Here is a 21,883-nt window from a genome sequence, read left to right on the forward strand (position 1 = left end):
GTATGAACATATAGCAGTTCTGCTGCAAAAGATGTTGTTAATGGCAGAATGTTTAGACTGATTTTGTGGTGATTGGTAACGGATGAAATGTATCCCAGCCACTGGGGATGCACAAGTCAGTGCATTTCTTTGTGCCAGCCCCAAGCCCTGATAAATGGGGAGGGTTGCATCAGGAAGGGCATCTGGCATAAAACCTCTGCCAAATGGCTTATGCGGATAACATTTCATATTTCCATACCAGATCGGTCGAGGCCCAGGTTAACAATGACTGCCACCAGTACTGTTAGCCAACAGGGTGCTGTCAGAAATTGGGCTAATGTTGGACAAAGGAGAAGAGGAGGGGGAAGGCATGCCTGAAGGCAGGAAGAGAGGAGGAAGGTTAGGAGTGTAGTAGTGAGGGTAGGAACTTTTAATGTTGGCAGTATGACTGGTATAGGGAGAGAGCTAGCTGATATGATGGAGAGAAGGAAGGTTGATATATTGTGCGTGCAAGAGACCAGATGGAAGGGAAGTAAGGCCAGGTGTATAGGAGGCGGGTTCAAATTGTTCTATTATGGTGTGGATGGCAGGAGAAATGGGGTAGGGGTTATCCTAAAGGAACATAAGTATGCCAAGAGTGTTTTGGAGGTGAAGAGAGTGTCTGATAGAGTGATGTTTATGAAGCTTGAAATTGATGGTGTAATGATGAATGTTGTTAGTGCATATGCCCCACAAGTTGGGTGTATGATGGATGACAAAGAAAAATTTTGGAGTGAGTTGGATGAAGAGGTGGTGAGTGTACCCAAGGGTGAGAGACTACTCATTGGAGCGGACTTCAATGGGCATGTTGGTGAAGTGAACAGAGGGGATGAGGAAGTGATGGGTAGGTATGGTGTTAAGGAGAGGAATGCAGAAGGTCAGATGATTGTGGATTTTGCAAAAAGTATGGACATGGCTGTGGTGAATACATATTTTAAGAAGAGGGAGGAGCATAGGGTGACGTACAAGAGTGGAGGAAGATGCACACAGGTGGATTATATCCTATGTAGGAGGGCCAGTCTGAAGGAGATTGGAAACTGTAAAGTGCTGACAGGGGAAAGTGTAGTTAAGCAGCATAGAATGGTGGTCTGTAGGATGACGTTGGTGATCAAGAAGAGGAGGAGGAGTGTGAAAGCAGTGCCAAGGATTAAATGGTGGAAGTTAAAAAAGGGTGATTGTGAGGTGGAGTTTAAGGAAGAGTTAAGACAGGCACTGGGAGGCAGTGAAGAGTTACCGAATAACTGGGTAACTACAGCAGAGCTAGTAAGGGAGACTGCTAGAAAAGTGCTTGGTGTGACATCTGGACAGAGGAAGGAGGACAAGGAGACCTGGTGGTGGAACGAGGAAGTACAGGAGAGTATACAGAGGAAGAGGCTGGTGAAGAAGAAGTGGGATTGTCAAAGAGATGACGAAAGTAGCCATGAGTATAAGGAGATGAGGCGCATGACAAAGAGAGAGGTGGCGAAGGCTAAGGATAAGGCATATGGAGAGTTGTATGACAGATTGGACACTAAAGAGAAGAAAAGGACCTGTACCGATTGGCTAGACAGAGGGACAGAGCTGGGAAAGATGTGCAGCAGGTAAGGATAATAAAGGATAGTGAGGGAAACGTACTCACAAGCAAGGAGAGTGTGTTGAGTAGATGGAAAGAGTACTTTGAAGGGCTGATGAATGAAGAGAATGAGAGAGAGAGAGAGAGAAGGTTGGATGATGTGGGGATAATGAACCACGAAGTGAAACAAATTAGCAAGGAGGAAGTAAGGACAGCTATGAAGAGGATGAAGAATGGAAAGGCTGTTGGCCCAGATGACATACCAGTGGAAGCATGGAGGTGCTTAGGAGAAATGGCAGAGGAATTTTTAACCAGATTGTTTAATTAAATTTTTATTAAGTCAGAGGATGCCTGAGGCGTGGAGAAAAGTGTTTTGATACCTATCTTTAAGAATAAGGGTGATGTGCAGAGCTGTAGTAACTACAGAGGGATACAATTGATCAGTCACAGCTTGAAGTTATGGGAAAGAGTAGTGGAAGCTAGGTTAAGAAGGGAGGTGATGATTAGTGATCAGCAGTATGGTTTCATGCCAAGAAAGAGCAGTACAGATGCAATGTTTGCTCTGAGAGTGTTGTTGGAGCACTACAGAGAAGGTCAGAAGGAGTTGCATTGTGTCTTTGTGGACTTAGAGAAAGCATATGACAGGGTACCTAGAGAGAAGTTGTGGTATTGTATGAGGAAGTCGGGAGTGGCAGAGAAGTATGTAAGAGTGGTACAGGATATGTACGAGGGTAGTGTGACAGTTGTGAGGACTGCAGTGGGAGTGACAGATCTGTTTAAGGTGGAGGTGGGATTACATCAAGGATCAGCTCTGAGTCCTTTCATATTTGCAGTGGTGATGGACAGGTTGACAGATGAGATCAGACAGGAGGCCCCATGGACTATGATGTTTGCAGATGACATTGTGATCTGTAGTGAGAGTAGGAATCAGGTTGAGGAGACTCTGGAGAGGTGGAGATATGCTCTAGAGAGCAGAGGAATGAAGGTCAGCAGGGCTAAGACAGAATATATGTGTGTAAATGAGAGGGAGGGTAGAGGAATGGTGAGGATACAGGGAGTAGATCTGGTAAAGGTGGATGAGATTAAGTCCTTGGGATCAACAGTTCAGAGTAATGGTGAGTGCGGAAGAGAGATGAAGAAGAGAGTACAGGCAGGGTGGAATGGGTGGAGAAGAGTGTCAGGAGTGATTTGTGACAGACGGATACCAGTAAGAGTGAAAGGGAAGGTCTACAAGAGGGTAGTGAGACCAGCTATGTTATATGGGTTGGAGATGGTGGCACTGACAAAAAGGCAGGAGTCAGAGCTGGATGTGGCAGAGTTAAAGATGTTAAGATTTCACTGGGTGTGACTAGGATGGACAGGATTAGGAATCAGTATATATGAGGGTCAGCTCAGGTTGGACAGTTTGGAGACAAAGCAAGAGAGCCGAGATTACATTGGTTTGGACATGTGCCGAAGAGGGATGCTGCTTATATTGGGAAAAGGATGCTAAGGATGGAGCTGCCAGGTGAGAGGAAGGCCTAAGATAAGGTTTATGGATGTGGTGAGAGAGGACATGCAGGCAGTTGGTGTGAAAGAGCAAGATGCAGAGGACAGGAAGAAATGGAAACAGATAATCTGCTGTGGCAACCCCTAACAGGAACAGCCGAAAGAAGATGATGGTAACAGCTGAAATGTAGTCCTTATATATGTTTATAAGTATGGAACTCACAATACTGAATAAGCTTTGACTGAATTCTTTGGTCATGGGTCTGTTAGGGGATGGAGCTTTTACCATTCAGTGTGAAATAAATACAAGGGATTTATATTGTGCTGGGTCTTTTCTTGGTGAATTTATGTTGCTTCTATGCACAACAATACAATATATATATATATATATATATATATATATATATATATATATATATATATATATATATATATATATATATATATATATATATATATATATATATATCCCACTCAGGCATAGTATGAAAACTAAATAAACTGGGAATAAACCCCTATGTCACTAGCCAGACTGTTAAATAGCTCACAGATAGGATGCAGATAGGCAAAATAGGGGAAGTTACCTCCACAAAGAGACCAGGCATCAATAGAATTCCTCAGGGTTTTGTGCTGGATCTCTCTTGTTTGGCATCTACTTTTCTGAAGTAAAAGTCAACCCCAAAAAGCTCAGGCTGACTAAGTCTGTAGATGACTGGAAGCTGTGAGCAGTCAATGAATCCCAAAATGACTTAGCCACCCTGCAAGATGGTTTGTCTCAAATAAATAACTGGTGTGAAATTCATGGCCTGAAACTAAATGTCAAAAAATGCATATTTGTTTCATTTGGAAAATCATTTACTACACTAATAATATGCCCCTAAGAGCATATCCAGTTGTTTGGGATTTGGGAACTTACGTGCACAGTGACCTAACCTTTGACCAACATTTGTCTATCGTTGTAAGAAAGTCCTTCTACATTACACAGCTTATTAACAATGGGACTGTGTCTAGAACTGGAGATGTCATTGTCTGTCTTTAACTCATCCCTCATTAGGGCAATCATCAAATAAAATGCCCCCTTTGGCATGTATCTGTCCAGACACATGCAACAACTGGAATGCCCACAGGGACTGTTTAATAAAAGGATACAAGGCCTAAACAACTCCAAGCTGCTATACTTGGTATCCTACAGACTGCTAAGAGGTGATCTGGGTCTGGCATACATGGCATCCTCCAACCCAATACTGATAGATTTACTGCACATCAGCAAGTCAAATGGTACCAGTAATACTTGGTCTAGGGATGTAACCTTCTTCCACAATATTAACAGAATGTTTTGGAGGGGCAGGTATATTTTTCAGAGGACACTGCTGCTGTGGAACAGATTCTCCATCCACATAAAACATAGTTCATCCCTGTCCATTTTCAAGTTAAGCTTAGATCTATGGGTGGGAAACAGAAAATGTACCCCAGGACTGCCCCCTGTACTACTAATGAAAAGTTGCAGCTCCTAAAAGCTTTATTTCATGCATGGGTCCTCTAAAATGATCTACAGAATGACCCCAGTTATTATCATTGGGGTAATATATAATTAGCAACTATGGGATGGATAAGGCCAATCTATAACCAAATAGGATAAGTTATTTCAAGCACAAAAAGGGAAAGTGGCTAGGCTTAAAATGGCCCACAAGGGCAGGTAGCCTAGTACTTACCTATGATCATATTCATCTTTATATATATGTGTGTGTGTGTGTGTGTGTGTGTGTGTGTGTGTGTGTGTGTGTGTGTGTGTGTGTGTGTGTGTATGTATGATGAAAAACTAGACACCTTCAGTATCCATTTCATCTTGCAGTGATGTATAGCCCAGTGCTCTCAATGTCAAAGTGATAAACCACTGGAGTAACTATGAATCTCTTAAGGTAACCAAATGCCTCTTCATTTAATGAGAGAAATGTCCCTACCTATTATCTAGTGATATCACAGCCTAGAAAAAGGGTTTGGTAAAATCAGCGAGGAAAGAAGACCCTGTTGAGCTTGACTCTAGTCTGGCATTGTGTACTCCATGTAGAGATACTTAAGGAAGCATGTACTCCATGCAGATATAAGTAAGGAAGGATGTACTCCATGTAGAGATACTTAAGGAAGCATGCACTCCGTGCAGAGATAATTAAGGAAGCATGTACTATGGAGAGATAATTAAGAAGCATGTATTCCATCTATAGATAATTAAGGAAGCATGTTTTCCATGTACATGCATGTACTCTTTGACTTTCTTTACTACTTTGTTCTACATCAATGACCCACTCTACAGACCAGTTTTATAGCTGGTTAACATTAAAACTGTCAGGCTGACTGCTTTGTTTCAATTAGTTTTAAAAACTTTGGCCAATTAAATATTGAAAATATTGGCATGCCTATGAGTCATTCCTGACTCTCCCATTGTGTGTCTTCAGTGCAATGGTGTTTCATCTTGGCAAGTTTCATTGATGTGTAATGTATTGTGCAAGCAGGCAGTATGTTTTTTTATTTTTCCATCCCTTTTTTTCATGGTTGTGCAACCGGCAACCATGGAGTTGATGTTTATAATTTTGGGTGATGTTGGGGGCTTGTCCCCCATTGGGAATGCAGGGGGGCTTGCCCCTCCCAAAATGGTATTTTTTTATGTTGTTTCAACTCACTGCTTTTTGGTATATAATTTGAAATGAACACAAAGCCAATACAGAGTAATTCATCTTTACTTAGGTAAACCAAAAATTTCACCCTGCTGACACTTAGTAAGCTGATAGTGGAACTGCAGCACACCAGTTAGCAGAGTTAGGCTGTGGATCAAATCAGTTATTGGAGAGTTTCAGGTTTAATGTGGAGCTAAGTAGAATCCTAAGCCTTGCGAAAGCAACACCTGCTGATTAACAAAAATGCCATATGGCCAAGATATAGTGTTTAAACTGAAGAACAGGAGCAAACCATGATATAACTTACACACATAGCAATATGACTATTTCTTACTAACTCTGATAGTTATAGTCCATACAAAATGAAAAAAAGGTTAATGGCTAAAAACAACTGCACATAATACTGAAAACTCATGCCTACATGGAAACACAGACTTTACACCATTTAAGTACCGCTTGAGCCATAAAGCTTACTTATTTATTTGCCTACTCATTATGACTTATGCATGCTAAAATATATGGTTAATTTGTTAAATGTGTTTATAATTTCAAAATCTCCAGTATTTTGGCACAAAACATATAAAATAATAAGTTATCTGGTTAATTTCACAAGAGCAGCAGCAGTCATAAGTGTTTTTGGTTGACACTGAAAGCAAACTGAACAACATCCAGTTAGGCAAGATAATATGACTGAAGAAAGAAATAGCATAAAGGGAGACTCTAGGCAGAAATTTAGTATTCAGAAGTATACATCACATATGGCAACTGGCAGTAGAACTATTTTATATATATATATATATATATATATATATATATATATATATATATATATATATATATATATATGTATATCAAAACAAAGGACACAACATATGTTTTTCTATACTGGTCTATTTTATTTAAGTCCTTAGGTAAATAAAATACATAGATATATTTTGGAAAACATTAAAGTATGAGTTGAAGAAAAACAGCTGTAAAGTGCTTTCCTTTGTATGTCATATCTTACAATGCTGTTTGGAGTATTATAATATCGGTACAATGAACATATCCTCATTTTATATTGTTTAAAATGATGTACTCTACTAAATATAGTTTAGTATTGATTGCTTGTACTAGTGATTGTTACAAGAGCCTAACATCAGAATATCCCGACATCATATTCTGCCCATTATTACCTATGATCAGATCCCATATCCAGGACACTCTTCAATTTATCCTACTAATATCAGATATAGAAATAAACTGCAATTGGTATGTTTTCACACTTGACATATACATAACAAATATCAAAGCATTTCATGAATGAAGTATAAAAGCAATTAAAAATTGGCTGGAAGAGAAAAATCTCTCACCACTGAACCAACTGAAACTTGCTCCTCCATCTCACTGAACCAACTGGAACCTCCCCCTCCCTCAAGCAACTGGAACCCCCCTCCCTCTCCCTGGACTGGAGTGACTCTAACATTCCAACATTAAGTGTCTTATCAAGTGCCTTCAGTGCAGTGGGGAGGGATTCACACACACACACACACACACACACACACACACACACACACACACACACACACACACACACACACACACACATACACACACACACACACACACACACACACCAAGATATGGAGATTTAAGTCACACTTTATTCTTTTTAGTCATGTTAACAGAAATGTTACAAATATTTAACTTATCACTGCGTATTTAAATGTTGAGTTTACCTTTAAATATCCTGTAAGAGTAGTTCTGAATACAGTTAGTTTTTACTGATTCCTGAAGTAAACTGGTATACATATATCATGTTGGGTGCTATTATCTAGTGATATCACAGCCTAGAAAAAGGGTTTGGTAGAATCAGCGAGGAAAGAAGACCCTGTTGAGCTTGACTCTAGTCTGGCATTGTGTACTTAGCTTTCCAACATCAAGTGTCTTATCAGTTCATTAAGAAGGTGAAATCAAATGACAGTAAAATGGCAATTTGATGTGATCTGTGAATCCCATTTTCTGAGCTACAGCTGGTTCAGTGGTGAGGGATTTTTCAAGGGAATAGACTATTTGAAAATTGTACACAGCATAATTTTGGACAATTTATTTGTTTTGTTAGTTTCCAAGGATTTTTAACTACACTTTTTGGGTAAATAGTTCCTAGACGGTATTTAGAATGACTATAGTTTGCTGCAAAATGAGCAACATATGAGAATATAGTGCTGCTGTACACATACTACATGAAAATGCTGTGTAGAAGTAATGTCATGTGTCTTATGTGACAACATAGTACAAATAGGTAAAAGTGGAATGTACATATATGGTTCAAAGTCAAATTACTCTCTCTCATAAATATCGAAGAAGTTTCTAAGGGAATGTAATCACTGTAGAGACAAACGTCATTCTGTTTCAGCTACTAAGACATTTTTTTCCAACCACAGATTGCAGGGGTTACTGCCAAAAAAGAAATATCAATATTCGTAACAGCTTAATGTAAATATTCTAAAGGCATTATTATTCGGGTCCATTGTGATGTTTTGCTACTAAGACTGGGTAAAATATTTAAGTACATGGATTTTACCACTCCTAACTGTCCATAGAAAGTTCTCAAGAATGAAGCTCATCAGAAAAATGAAATATTCTTCCTGGACTTTGGCCACACTGAAGCTGGATGTGCTAACTGTGTGTTTCAGTAGTAAAACCATGCTAGCCAGGTGTCCCTACTCTGTTGCGGAAAAGGTCATGGCCACTACTAAGTATAACTGAACAGCAAGCTGCAATGTAATGATGCCCCCCATCACTCCAAAAGACCACATTAAGCTGTTCAGTAAACGTCTTTAATAAATTCAAGACATGCAGAAATCCTACTCACCTGTGTATGTTGCAAAAGCTCCTCTTCCGGTTAAGATAGATCCTGTTCCTCCAGGGCAAAGATGCTGGTATTCATCTGGAAGACAGGAATGTATAATTTTTCAGTCATAACAACAATGAGCTTAATAGTCATATACATGCTAGGTGTTTTCTTGTATGAACTTTAAGGATACCTGTGCACTGCCTTAATTATACATTTCCATCAGTTGCTTGTGCTTTCTTCACTGCTTAATCATTTACAGGACTGTTACATCATTAACAAGTATCCTTTCACTTAATAATTCTATCACCTGTTTTGTTTTAAGATTTATCACTCTGATTATCAATATGGTTGCCTCAGTCCAGCTGAATTATTTTCCTTGTAAACTAAAACATCCAGAACTGACTACTCTAAAATATTTTTCTCGTTTTTTTTCTACTGATGATTTATTAATTACATAAGAACTACTGCTGTTTACACATTATTGTGGCACAAAATATCACAGCTAGAACACTGGATATTTATGATGTTTATGCTTTGCCTATGTTGAAACTAGGTATTGTGCAAATAGCGTGCTTTGTATTTTAATCACAGAAGTCATACAACATGGAAAATGAGTTTTAGCTTTGTCTTACACTCTTTCCCTTTTTTCAGTTTGCATGACAGTATGCATAGAGATCAGGGGATGTGGGGGTAGAGCCCTTATATCTGGAGTGTAAAGACAGATTGAGGGGTAAGCTCCTGCAAAAAAAAAAAAAAAAAGTTCTTAAGTAGTATGTGGAGATTTTTTTTCCTTGCTATGATTTGCGTGTGTAAATGTGAATATTAACTGTTTTGGTTATGATTATTTTTGACTTGAGTAAGTGAGATGTGACTCTCACAGTAAATCCATTTCTTAAATTTTCTTTCTGTATTTTAATATACAGATAAATCCTACTTAGCCAAGCACTTTCAGAAGTGTATGAAGAGGTAAAATATTTATATTCTGAATTAACACAGAGATGGGTCATATCAGTCTACTTGATGAGCATACTTCAAAACATTAGCAATTAGTCAAACAAAATAGGAACTGCACTGACAAATAGGGTGGATTCATTTACTGAGGCATAGTCCTTTGAGTCGACTTGACAGAACAAACTCAGTATAACAAATACTTTAACCTTCTGTTCTAGGAATGATACTATTAGTTAAGGTAGTTCAAGTGGCAAAGGCCCTGCATGGGGGATGCAATAATTTGGTTCACTTCAATCAGATGGATATGAAGGACTGTGACTCACTTTACAGAGTCAGGAACTGTGCTCCAAGTCCATATCTGGTATCATAACCCAGAACCACACAATGTGTACAAAATTTACTGCACATAGCAAATATCATTTGTAAATGCTTAACTAGCTCTTGCATGTGTTTCAGGTCTGTGTATGCATGCATGTGAGTCTTATATGTATACATACAGTGTATATGTGTATATATATATATATATATATATATATATATATATATATATATATATATGTGTGTGTGTGTGTGTGTGTGTGTGTGACAAAGGGTGATACTGCCAGCCCAGCTATCTGGAATTTTGTAAATAGTTATATGTCATTTGTGAATATCAACATGATCTATATGGGTTGCTTGTGTTACAACTGTATTAGAACTGTATATCATGTGTATATCAAACTTGCTTGAATAAACATATGTTGAAAAGGTTTTTGCAAAGTACTTGAAATGTATCCAGAATGTGCCCTACTAGAACAGAACAGAAATGTACATGCACTATTGTAACTGTTTAAATGTATATATTTTAACAGTGGAAAATGGAACACAGGAAATTAACTACAGTCCAACACAACTTCAGAAAAATAGCTACAATTTAATTACTTTATGGCTATGCAATAAAAGATGATATCTTTCAGTTTCAATGCAGCAAGGACACACAATCTCTGTGCTGAGAGGCTTTTTGTATTGTCTTGGAAGTGTTTTATTGTTTTATGACTTCCAGCAATTTGCCAAAGATCTGAGGAAAAGCCCTTGTCTATGTATTTTTACAGGTAGATGCTAAGTGCTACCAGCTGCCATCAATGGTTGTTTTGGACCTGGGGACTAGAAGTCAGATGACAAGCAGTAATATCTGAGATATTAATTTGAGAACTCTCTGAGAGAGACACATCATTCTGTATTCTGATTTGGACCTGACAACTACAAGATCCATTCACCACATCTGTCTTGCTCTGTAAGTAAGTTTCTAGGGAATAGTAACTCTCTTAGACATAGTCAGGAATATAGCAAAGCTTAATTTAGATATTTTTCTTTATTTATTTGAGACTGTTCTGCAATGTTGTTTTAAATATTTTCTGTGACTTTGAACTCTGATGTCACTGTAAATATATATTTAGTCAAACCTCAAAGAGTGTGTATGTCAGCTACTTGGGCAGGGACATGAAGTACTGGTTAGACAGTGAGGGCACTGGAGGTCTTGGCTTGGCCACTCAGCTGAGATCTCAACTCGATAGCTGTGCCAGTGGGGAGTCTTATTGGGGATCTGGAGAAAGAGGGAGAAACCAGCAACAGACTGACTGTGGTCTCTGTGTGCTCTTAAGGGAAATTGCACTTGATGCAGAGAACTGCATCTGTTGCTACTGTGTGTCTACCTTGTCATCCTCTCAGTGCACATCCCCCACTGGTGCTAGTGGTGAGGATTGAGGCTCCCTGATTACTGGTCCAGTAGTGGGGCATCACAATATATTTCAAAAGTAAATAGTAATAAAAGAAATAATACCACTGATTGGTGTGATGTGGTGTAGCGAACAGTAAAGAATCACAATGTAAGAAATATATGCAACAAATAAACAGTTACTCGTTTGCAGTCACACCTGGCAGTCAAAAAATTCTTTCCACGTCTCTTCAGACCTCAATTCTTGGAAAAATATAATCCAAAGGGACAAAACAGATCCAAATGAATTTATAAATCCACTCTCACTTCTGAGCACGATAAAATATGTTTATTGTAGTACACAGTTGGCAAGCGCTTTCGCTAAATAAACAGCAATAATAATAAAATAATAAACCCATTCTAAAAAATAGGAGGTTCAAAATGAAATGAAGTTAGTTGTAATAATCTTTTTTTTAATCAATAAGGATTTATATAGTATTTTAATAAATAAAGATTTAAATGGTATGTTTATTTATTTTATTATTATTTATTTTATTTATTTATTTATTTATTTATTTATTTTATTTTTTTTAGTATACACTACATGGAGTAACATATGTATGTTTTTAAATATATATATATTCTTTGTACTTTATTTATTTCATCATTTTTTAAGCATTTACCTTTAAGGATTGCTGTTAATTGAATAATTGTTTTATTTTGTAGTATATAAGCATCTTTTTTAGAATCAGTTGTTATTGGTTTGAGAAAGCTATTTAGCGAAAGCGCTTGCCAACTGTGTACTACAATAAACATATTTTATCGTGCTCAGAAGTGAGAGTGGATTTATAAATTCATTTGGATCTGTTTTGTCCCTTTGGATTATATTTTTCCAAGAATTGAGGTCTGAAGAGACGTGGGAAGAATTTTTTGACTGCCAGGTGTGACTGCGAACGAGTAACTGTTTATTTGTTGCATATCACAATATATTTGACATTTGTTTACAGAGAATGTTCAACTAGGCCAGAAAATGTCCATTTACAGTGGAGGCCTGTGGAGAAATGCTCCACCATCACAATATTTCAAAAATCAAAAACAGATACTTTCAGTCACAAAGTATGCTACATTGAAAAACATCAAGTGCAATTATTTTAAATCACACAGTATCATGTTACACTACAAAACATAAGAATATAAAAAATGTTGCAATGAGAAAAACATAGAACATATGTTTCAGAGTAGAGTGCAATGAACATGAGATGAAGAGAACATGTGAGGAAAACTGATTAATTGTTACTTAGATTAGTATGTAATAAATGAGACCTGAGACAATTCTAATAAGATATTTAAAGAGATATCAGAGATTACATGATTACAGATAGTGAGATGAAACTGAGTCATGTCTTAGTATGAGAGATATGTTCATATTACGGTTATAGAAGGAAAAACAATGGAAAGAAGGAAATTATATGTGAAGTGCAAGGCAGGGCAAGGTAGCTTCAGGTAGCTTAGGTGAGTAGAGAGGAAAGAGAAAGAGGTAGAAGAAAGGTCTGCAGAGATGAAGTAAATAAGGTAAGGTAGTGGGAAACAAAAAGGAGTGAAGTAGGAGGCTGGAGAGGGTTGTAAATGTCATCTAGTTTGAAGGGAGGCGAGTGAAGAACAGTGAGTAAGTTCAGCCTGGACTGGCATAGGAACAGGTCCAAGATTTTGTAAAGTACTCTTTTAGGGAGCATTTAAAGGTGGGTAGGTTAGAAATAGCTCTGGTGGTTAGAGGTAAGGAGTTCCATTTTTTTTTGCTACTGAATACGAGTATAGGCTTTGTTCCAGGGCATTTATTTGGTTTATTTATGGTGAGAAATTGTTTGTTTTCTGATCTAAGGTTCTTTTAAGTTGAATGTAGGAGAGGTGGAGGGTGAGTTCCAACCAGCTAAGGGCATGCAGACCTTTACAGTGATGGGTAAACAAAGATGAATTAGTAGCAAACTTGGCAATTTTGTTGTAGCAGCTTTTAAGTTTGTTTTTTTAATGGAGGATTGTAAATTAGTTAGAATTGGTACCCTATAGAGTAGGTAGGGCAGAAGGTAGGTTTTGGCTAGAGTAATTTTTGTGTCAGAAAATGTTTGTTTATGTATAGCATGTCTAGCTTTTGATGGGTTTTCGTGATATTGCTTTAGATGTGTAGCTCAAATTTAAGATCATCATCTATTATGACTCCTAATAGTTTGATATGGTGGACTAATTCAATTTCAGTGCAATTTGCTAAAAAGATTTTCAAAGATGCTTTGTTAGGCGTATGAGTTTTTTGGGTAAAGAGTAGGAATTTGTTGTTTGGGGGGTTGAACAGGATTTGTGCCATCTTAAGCCAGGTTTCAATGGAGATGACAGGTTGTTGACTGATTTCTTGGCGGTGAGTTAAGGTGTTTGAAAAGAAAACAATTGTAGTGTCATCTCCATATTGAATCAAGGTGCCTTCACAAGAAGATGAATGTAGCTTATTGATAAAAATATCGGACATTAGAGGGCCAAGGATGGATCCTTGTGAGACTCCTGTGGAAGTGGGAAGGTATGCAGAGATGGTTCCTTGCCATTTTACAGCTTGTTGCCTGTTGGCAAGGTAGTTAAAGAAAATAACAAGAAAGGCAAACTGGCTGTTAATACTCCACACCATTTTATTGTATAGTGTAGAATATTAACAGCCAGTTTGCCTTTCTTGTTATTTTCTTAGTTTGTTTGAAGTTTGGAGTTTTTAAGGTAGTTAAAGAACCATTAAACATGGAGATACTAGACCCAGGGTGGAAAGTTGATTGAGGAGTTTACTGTGAGAGACCATGTCAAAGGCTTCTGACAGATCTAAAAACACTGCAGATACAAGTTTATTAGAGTTGTGAGCTTTATTGACAGCGTCTGTAAATGATAGTAATGCAGTAGAGATGCTGTAAGGGGGCAATGTGGTCCATTTTCCACAAGTTAGGGACACAGGATTATGTTATCGATCTATTAATAAGAATGTTGATTGGACATGTTATTGCATCTGCAGCAAGATTTAGGTAATCCAAGAGAAGGTTGACAGCTGATGAGGAACAAGGTTTTAGTTTATGTAAAAGTTGTTTTTATGAGAGTTATAGAAACTTGTTGAAAGGTAAAGTGGGTGGAGTTGTCTGCAGGTGTATTGGAGAGGTTACAGATAGGTGAGTTTTGTGAAGGAAATATGGTAGGGTCTAAGGTAGGGGAAGTTGGCTGTATGGAAGGGGGTGTGTCAGGTGAGTATGAGGTTAGGTTGGTTATGCATTCTATGAAGTATGTATAGAAATCGGTAGCTGTTTGAAGAGGGGCAATGTCTGGGTATGGGCTGGGATTCTTTTTTATACCTGGGCTGATGATAAAGGATATGGGAGACCAGATTTTTTAAGGTTGTTTTTATGGTGATCTTGTAGCTGAGTATAATAAGACTTATCTCTAAAGATTCAAAATAAACTTTATTGTCATTTAAGAAACACAAGTGCAACCTAAATGGAATTTTGTGCATCAGCTCATCATCAGAGTACAGAGGCAATTGAAATATAAAAAAGAATAAGACATGACATATACACAACTATTCTAATGACTAATACATGTAAAACTACTCCTTATAACCGATTTCTGGTCAGGTAAAACTGCCCATACATACAAATCTAAACATGTGAACAAATAATACACAGAAAAAGAGAAGAAAAGGCAGTTTCGTTAATATTGCACATGAGGAATTATTGCAATCTATTAACCCGTTTCTTAACTTGATTTTGTAGCTGTCTGAATAGTTGCCAATTTTTTCCATTTTTATTCTTTTGCCATTTAATCCATGCCTCATCTCTGTCTTTCATAAGCAGTTTGCAATGGACAATGAGCCATTGGGTATGGCTGTTTTTAATCCTTTTTGTATACTATGAAGTTAAGGTGTTAAGAATATTTAGAAATGCTGCACTGAAGTATTCAACTGCATCATTTAAGGGGAGTATTTTTAGGATGGACAGTTAACTGCTTTCAGAAATTCTATGAAGGACTCCTGGGAGAATTTAGAGTGATTAAGCATAGTTTTGAGCTTATGTTCCTTTGTTAGTTGTCTACTACTGCTGTGGGGATAAGCTGGCAGGTGATCACTTAGTGTATTGGGGAGGGTAAAATTGGATGGGTTGATAACCAGAATCCAAACCAGGATAGACAGTTGGGAGTTATTTTTGTCATATTTTGTTGGTGTATTAATAAATTGAATGAATCCAAAGAGGTTCATGCTGTTGATCACTGAATTTGCAGATTAAGAGGAGGATATTTTCATTTGTGATTGTATCTGCTATCTGGGATAATATGTTTTCATGTATTGTTATGTTTTGTCCTGGGGTATATAGCAAAGCAATCCATATGCTGTTGGCTATATTAAGTTTTAGGAATGAGATTAGGATTTCTGCTTTTCCAAAATGTGGGATTGTGCTTGTATAGGGAGTTACTATGAACATATTTGGGAAGATTATAGCTATTCCACCTGCTTTTTTATTGAGCCTAATAATATTATAACCAGGGGGTAGTATTTCAGCATCTTTTATTTCAGGCTTTAACCATGTCTCTGTTGTGGCTAAGATGCCTGAGTTGCATTGAGTCATCCAGGCATGACAATCTGTGATTTTGTTGCATATGCTTCTAATGTTTACAGTGACTATTTTTAAACCTTTAGGGTGCATTTTATGGTTTGGGTTTGATTGGGACCTGGGTTGGGGTGGATGTCACAATACTGATGTATAGTGGAGAAAGATGGTTTGATTATTATGGCATTTTTAGCAGAGATGGGTAAGAGCATTACCTTAACATTGGGACTGACAGTTTTTAATATTTTAGGGTTACAACAGCAGAATGAAGTTATGGGAAATAAGCCTATAGAGATTTTTTGAGTAGTTAATGGGAAGATGGTTGATAGCTGACAATGCAGTAATGGTTGAGGTGTGCTTATTTATTATTACTATTGGTGGGGATGTTAGGAATGAGGAGGAGGATGAATAAGGTGATAAAGGTGGGAAACAGCACGGTTAATGTCGTAAAATATTATAGTATGGTGAGGTGGGGTAATGAGCCATAATAGTAGTGTGGAGAAATAGGTAGGTTTTGATGGGGAGGGAGCAGAGTGAGATTTGAGTAGAAATTTAGAGCAGAAGTGGGTAGGAATGGTATAAAGAGAACAGTTTGTGATTGGATAGAAAGTTAGGTACAGGATAGGAGAATGAGTAGGGGAGGTGGAGTAAGTGAGGTATAAGTGTAGATGTAGTCAGGGTGGATGGGAAATGGGGTTATGGCAAGGGAGCAGACTGAAGCTCGAGAGTAGCGAGGGCTGAATGAAGCAGGTTGGCCCATGATAGAGTAAGTACTAAGAAAGCTATCAGTAAATCTGCAGAAAAACAAGAGGTAAGACAAATCCTAATAATTTTAAAGACAGTAACACAAGCTGGTAGATTGTTGTTAACATACACATACGTTAACTACAACAAGCAGTATTGCAAAGACTTTGGCTTGAGATGATGCTACACTAGCTGGAGAAACAACTGAGATGAGGGGTGGGCCAACCGTGTACTTCAGTGGAGTGCAGTTAACCCCCCCCCTCCCCACAGATGGTTTACCACCTAAAATAAGCAATCAGTGAGGTAGAATGTTTATGGATACAAAGGCAAGGTCTTTGAACTCTAAATATTTGATATCAGTCACAGCATTTCATCTTATGGTTCTGGGCTGTTATTGCCTTTCCAGGGATTTTTTCCACTGTTAGTGTAAAATATGCTGTAGTGTTACTTTAACTTCACCTTCAGCAGTAAAAGGCCTGTGGGTGTAGGAGGGTGTGTCCCTCCAGCAGATCCAGCACTACAGTGAATAACACACTAGTGCAAAAGTGAAAGAAAACAATTATGTTTTGTTTGATTCTTGGAAATTGTCTTACATAGATTTTAACTGAAGCTATTATTTCTTTTGAACTTTTGCAAATGGAGGTGAAATCCAGCTATACAAGTTCCTTTGGTAGTGTGATTATGTTAACTTTTCAGTAGTAATTGTCAGACATACTATGTGCTCAGTACACTTACTGTAGACTGAAGTAGCTCGGTGGAGAGGAGTCTTGGGTCATGGGGTTGAGAAGTGACATATATATATATATATATATATATATATATATATATATATATATATATATATATATATATCCAACAAGGAGAAAACTGCTTCCAGTGCCAATAACTAGTCCCCGACTCCACAATTGTGTAGAACAACACTTTAATTTTAAAACTTCTTGAAAAAACAAAAAGGGTCAAGCGCTTTCATCAAAAATGACTTCATCAGAACAGTAAAACAATATGTTGGAACTAGTTTAAAACTTAATTAAAAGTGGTTTAAAAATAATATTTAAATTATAATCTACTAGCACTAAACTTTAATTCAGGTTTGATGCTGATGGCATCATTTATACCAGGAAACTGTCAGTTTCTGAAGAAGCCAGGTTGCTGGTGAAAGCATATGCTTAGTCTGTTGGTTGAATAAATCTTCGTGTTTCAGATCTTGAGTATTCATTCAGTGCACACTGTGGTTCGAATTTCATTTCATTATACCAGGAAACTCAGCACCATTTAACCTAAGTTGCCATTTGGTTTCAGCCCTTAATAACTTGTTAGTCTAATCCCCCCTCTAAATTCCACATAAATCACTTCCAGAATACCAAATTTAAAACTATGGGAGGGATTAGATTTAATGTGCTTAAATAGAGCATTCCTTTCATCCTTTTTCCCAATACTATAACAGTGCTCGTAGATTCTACAATTTAATTTCCTTTCCATCTTGCCAATATAATAATATTGACAAGACGTACATAGGGCTAGATAAACAACACCAGTGGTGGTACATGAACCTGTTGCAAAAACTACTTCAGTATCAAAAAAACCCAATTTTACCTTAGGGCCCTCAAAAATGTAACTACAATAGTCACATGTTCCACATTTATGGGTACCTTTCCTTCTATTTTTCATTATAGGTTTGTTCTCCAAAATATTTTTCAGGTTGTTACTAACTCTAAAAGTAAAAAGGGGTTCTGGACCCATAACATTTAAAACATCCCTATTTCCCTTGAACATAGCCCAGTTGTTCCTAATGATCTTTTTCACCTCATTAGAGGTTTCACCATAAGTTAAAACCATAGCTTGAAAAAAATCCTTTGGTTCACTAGGAGTCACAATTACTGCCTTTTCACTAGCCCCCAATAATGGTTTGTATCTAATGTTGCATTCACTCATCACTTGATCTCTGATTTTCTTTAACAATTCAAATGGGTAGCCCCTGTGGAGGAACAGGTCCATAACTAACCTAGTTTCATCTTCCACAAGGGTTATGCTGGAACACATCCTTACTATCCTAACCAACTGTCCCTTAACTATGTTCCTCTTGGTATAAGGTGGATGGTTGTTCGAATATTCAAGATAATCATTAGAAAAAGTGGGTTTTCTATAAACCTCAGATTGAAAAGAATTGTTATAAACATCTTTAAATAATTTTACATCAAGGAAGTTATCTCCCTCGAATTACCGTTACCTGTGAATTTAAAATAATCACAGATGTTATTAATATACTCGAGAAAGGGTTCAAACAATGTTCCATTTTTCCACAAAATGAATAAATCATCTAAAAACCTTAGATACAAACATCATTCATTTTTATAACAGGAATTAAACACAAACTGATTTTCCCAAAAATACATAACTAAATTTGCAAAAATGGGGGGCACAGCTGTTACCCATAGCCACCCCTTTTACTTGTCTGTAGAATTCCCCCTCAAAAGTGAAAAAAATATTTTTCAACACAATCTCCATTAATTCTATGATGAAGTTGATCAAATTACCACTTAGGTTAGTTTTTTTCACTAATACTTCATTAAAAAATTCCAGTCCTACATTGTGAGGAATGGAAGTAAAAAGATCAACTACGTCTATGGTTGAAAAATAAATATCGTTACTAAAAAATTCTTTCTTCACTTTCCTCAGGAAATCCCATGAATCTATAAGTACATGGTCTATAGGTGCCAAGGCCTGTTTAACCATCCGATCAATAAAAAACCCCAATGGGTAAGTTATACTATTATGTCCAGAGATTATGAGCCTATGGGGGGGGGTCTTCCAAGTTCTTATGGGTTTTAGGGATTCCAAAAGCAATGGGTATGACTGGATGTTCCACATGAAGGAAGTTGTATGCCTCTTCATTAATGACTCCTTGATATAAGGAATCTTCCAAAAGAAATTTTATCTTTCTATAACTCAAATGAATTTCATTCCTAGAGGCTACCTCGTATTTAGTGTTGTCATTCAACATACTGGTAATTTTGTTATTGTAATTTTCCACATTCGTAATGACCATATCCCCCATCCTTGTCAGGTTTCATAAACCTGACATTCTGGTTATCCCTTAACTCTGAAAGCAACTTTTTCTCAACCAAAGGGAGGTTGTGTCTCCTATAACAATGTGTCCATAAGGCCTTAAAAATCTCCTGACAACTGACATTTTCAAAGGAATGCAAAATGGGCACAAGGGGGGATTATAACAACTTCTCTTATATGTTACAGAATTTCTTATGACATCTAAACTTGTTTTTTCCTCTATTCAAAAGTTTTAGGTGTAATTTTCTAACAAAAATCTTGAAATCAGTTAAAATTTTACTACTTTCATCCCCAGTGGAGGGTACAAATTTCATTCCCTTCATTAAAAGATGAAAAAGATTTTTACAAACTGGAAAATCTGCATAATTATAAATCTTAAAACCCTTATATAAATAAACAATATTGTCATTGTTGGTAATAACATCATCGTCTTCCTTACTACTCCTCTCAACCTGACCTACTCGTAACTGTTCTTCCTCCTGTAAGGGGAATTCCTGTACTTCTGTCTCACCCCTCCTTCCCCCCGGGGGCCTAAAAAGGTAGTAGGGAAGATGATGATGTTATTACTAACAATGACAATATTGCAGATCCATGATTTACATAGCATGCATACACAATTAAAAGTTTCACACACTAAAACACACACAATTAAAATATGCATCAATATGATATCCAACTGTAGAAAACACAGCTACATATTTCTAATGGCAAAGTAAAGAGCTGCATAAAATTATTACTATTACTGATGATGAAGGACACTACTAGTTTTGTATAACAGTACTATTAATATTATTAATGACTACATACATTACTACTTCTACATAACAATGCTACCAGTACTTACAACTAAGTACATTACTGCTTCAACATAACAGTACTACTATTACTTGAAAGTACATTAGTACTTCTACATAACAATCAGACCTCTTAAACAATTGGGGACAAATTTCAACAGAATCAGGGACAAGTCAAGAAAAAATCAGGGACACTTTTAAAATATTAATTTTAAAATATTAGTGCTATTAACTTGAAACATTGACAGAATCAAAGCATATGAATTAATACACATTTTCTGAAGTAAAAGAAGTTTATAACTCTTAATTATTGTTATTATTTATTAAGTGTAATTCACCACCTTTCTTCCAAAAGTCACTAGTTTTAGGAGGGATTAAGAGGGATGGAGTTAAAATTTTTGTCAAAATCAGGAACGTCCCTGAAAATCAGGGACAGTTGAGAGGTATGATAACAGTACCACTCATTTTAACCAAGTACATTGCTACTATTACTTATGACTAAGTACATTATTACTTCTACATAACAATACTACAGTACTACTACTTATGACCAAGTACATTAGTACTTCTACATAACAGTACTTCAGTACTACTAATTATGACTAATACATTACTACTTTTACATAACAGTACTACTACTTATGACTAAGTACATTACTACTTCTGTATAACAGTACCATTACTTATGACTGGGCATTGTTATTTCTGTGTAACAGCACTACTATTACTTATGACTAAGCGCATTACTATTTCTACATAATAGCACTGCTATTAATAGTGACTAAATACATTACTACTTCTACATAACAGTACTACTACATAACAGCACTTCTATTATTACTTATGACTATGTACATTATTACTTCTACTTATAAGTACATTACTACTTCTATATCACAGTGCTACTGTTACGTATGTCTAAGTACATTACTACTTCTGTATAATCAGTACTGCTATTATTTATGACTAAGTATAAAGTACAGTACTACTTCTGCATAATGTGGTAGCAATAGGATATTACTATATCCTTAACGCTGAGTGACATGTTTATTCTTGCACCTATTTATAAACTTTTTTACTTCAGTAGTCTTGTGATTTGATGGTTGCGATGGATTGCTTAGGGTTTGATTTAGTAACTCTGTGTAGAAAGCAGACAGGTGCAGCTGGATTCCTGTCGGTGTATGGGCTTGTTCTAAACAAGGGCATATTGTTTCTTTTGCCATATCTGAGGGGAGTTGGTTTCTGTTGGCTGGAGAAATTTTAGTAAACAACTTCTCATCAACTGCAAGGAAGAAAGGGGTCCTTGTAAGGTAAGAATATTTTTCTCTGTAAGCTAGAGTATTTTTATTTTGTGTTGCAAGTCAGTATGGGAGGGTTTAACAGCTAGCTTATTGGCAATAGAGGGACAGTGGCTATTATTATAATTATCAACTTAAAGGTAAGGCTGGAGAGG

General features: G+C 36.9%; 1 protein-coding gene across 1 annotated transcript in view; it reads right to left on the reverse strand.

Moving 5' to 3' along the window:
* LOC122805308 (latent-transforming growth factor beta-binding protein 1-like) overlaps positions 1-21,883 on the reverse strand; it is a 129,934-nt gene that overhangs the window by 47,927 nt on the left and 60,124 nt on the right. Inside the window, exon 3 of the mRNA XM_044075396.1 lies at positions 8,585-8,659. Within this exon, the coding sequence (XP_043931331.1) occupies positions 8,585-8,659 (75 nt within the window). The remainder of the gene's footprint in view (positions 1-8,584; positions 8,660-21,883) is intronic.

Source organism: Protopterus annectens, chromosome 6.part1 (assembly GCF_019279795.1).
Source record: "Protopterus annectens isolate FY-2018-M chromosome 6.part1, PAN1.0, whole genome shotgun sequence".
NCBI classification, from domain to species: Eukaryota; Metazoa; Chordata; order Ceratodontiformes; family Protopteridae; genus Protopterus; species Protopterus annectens.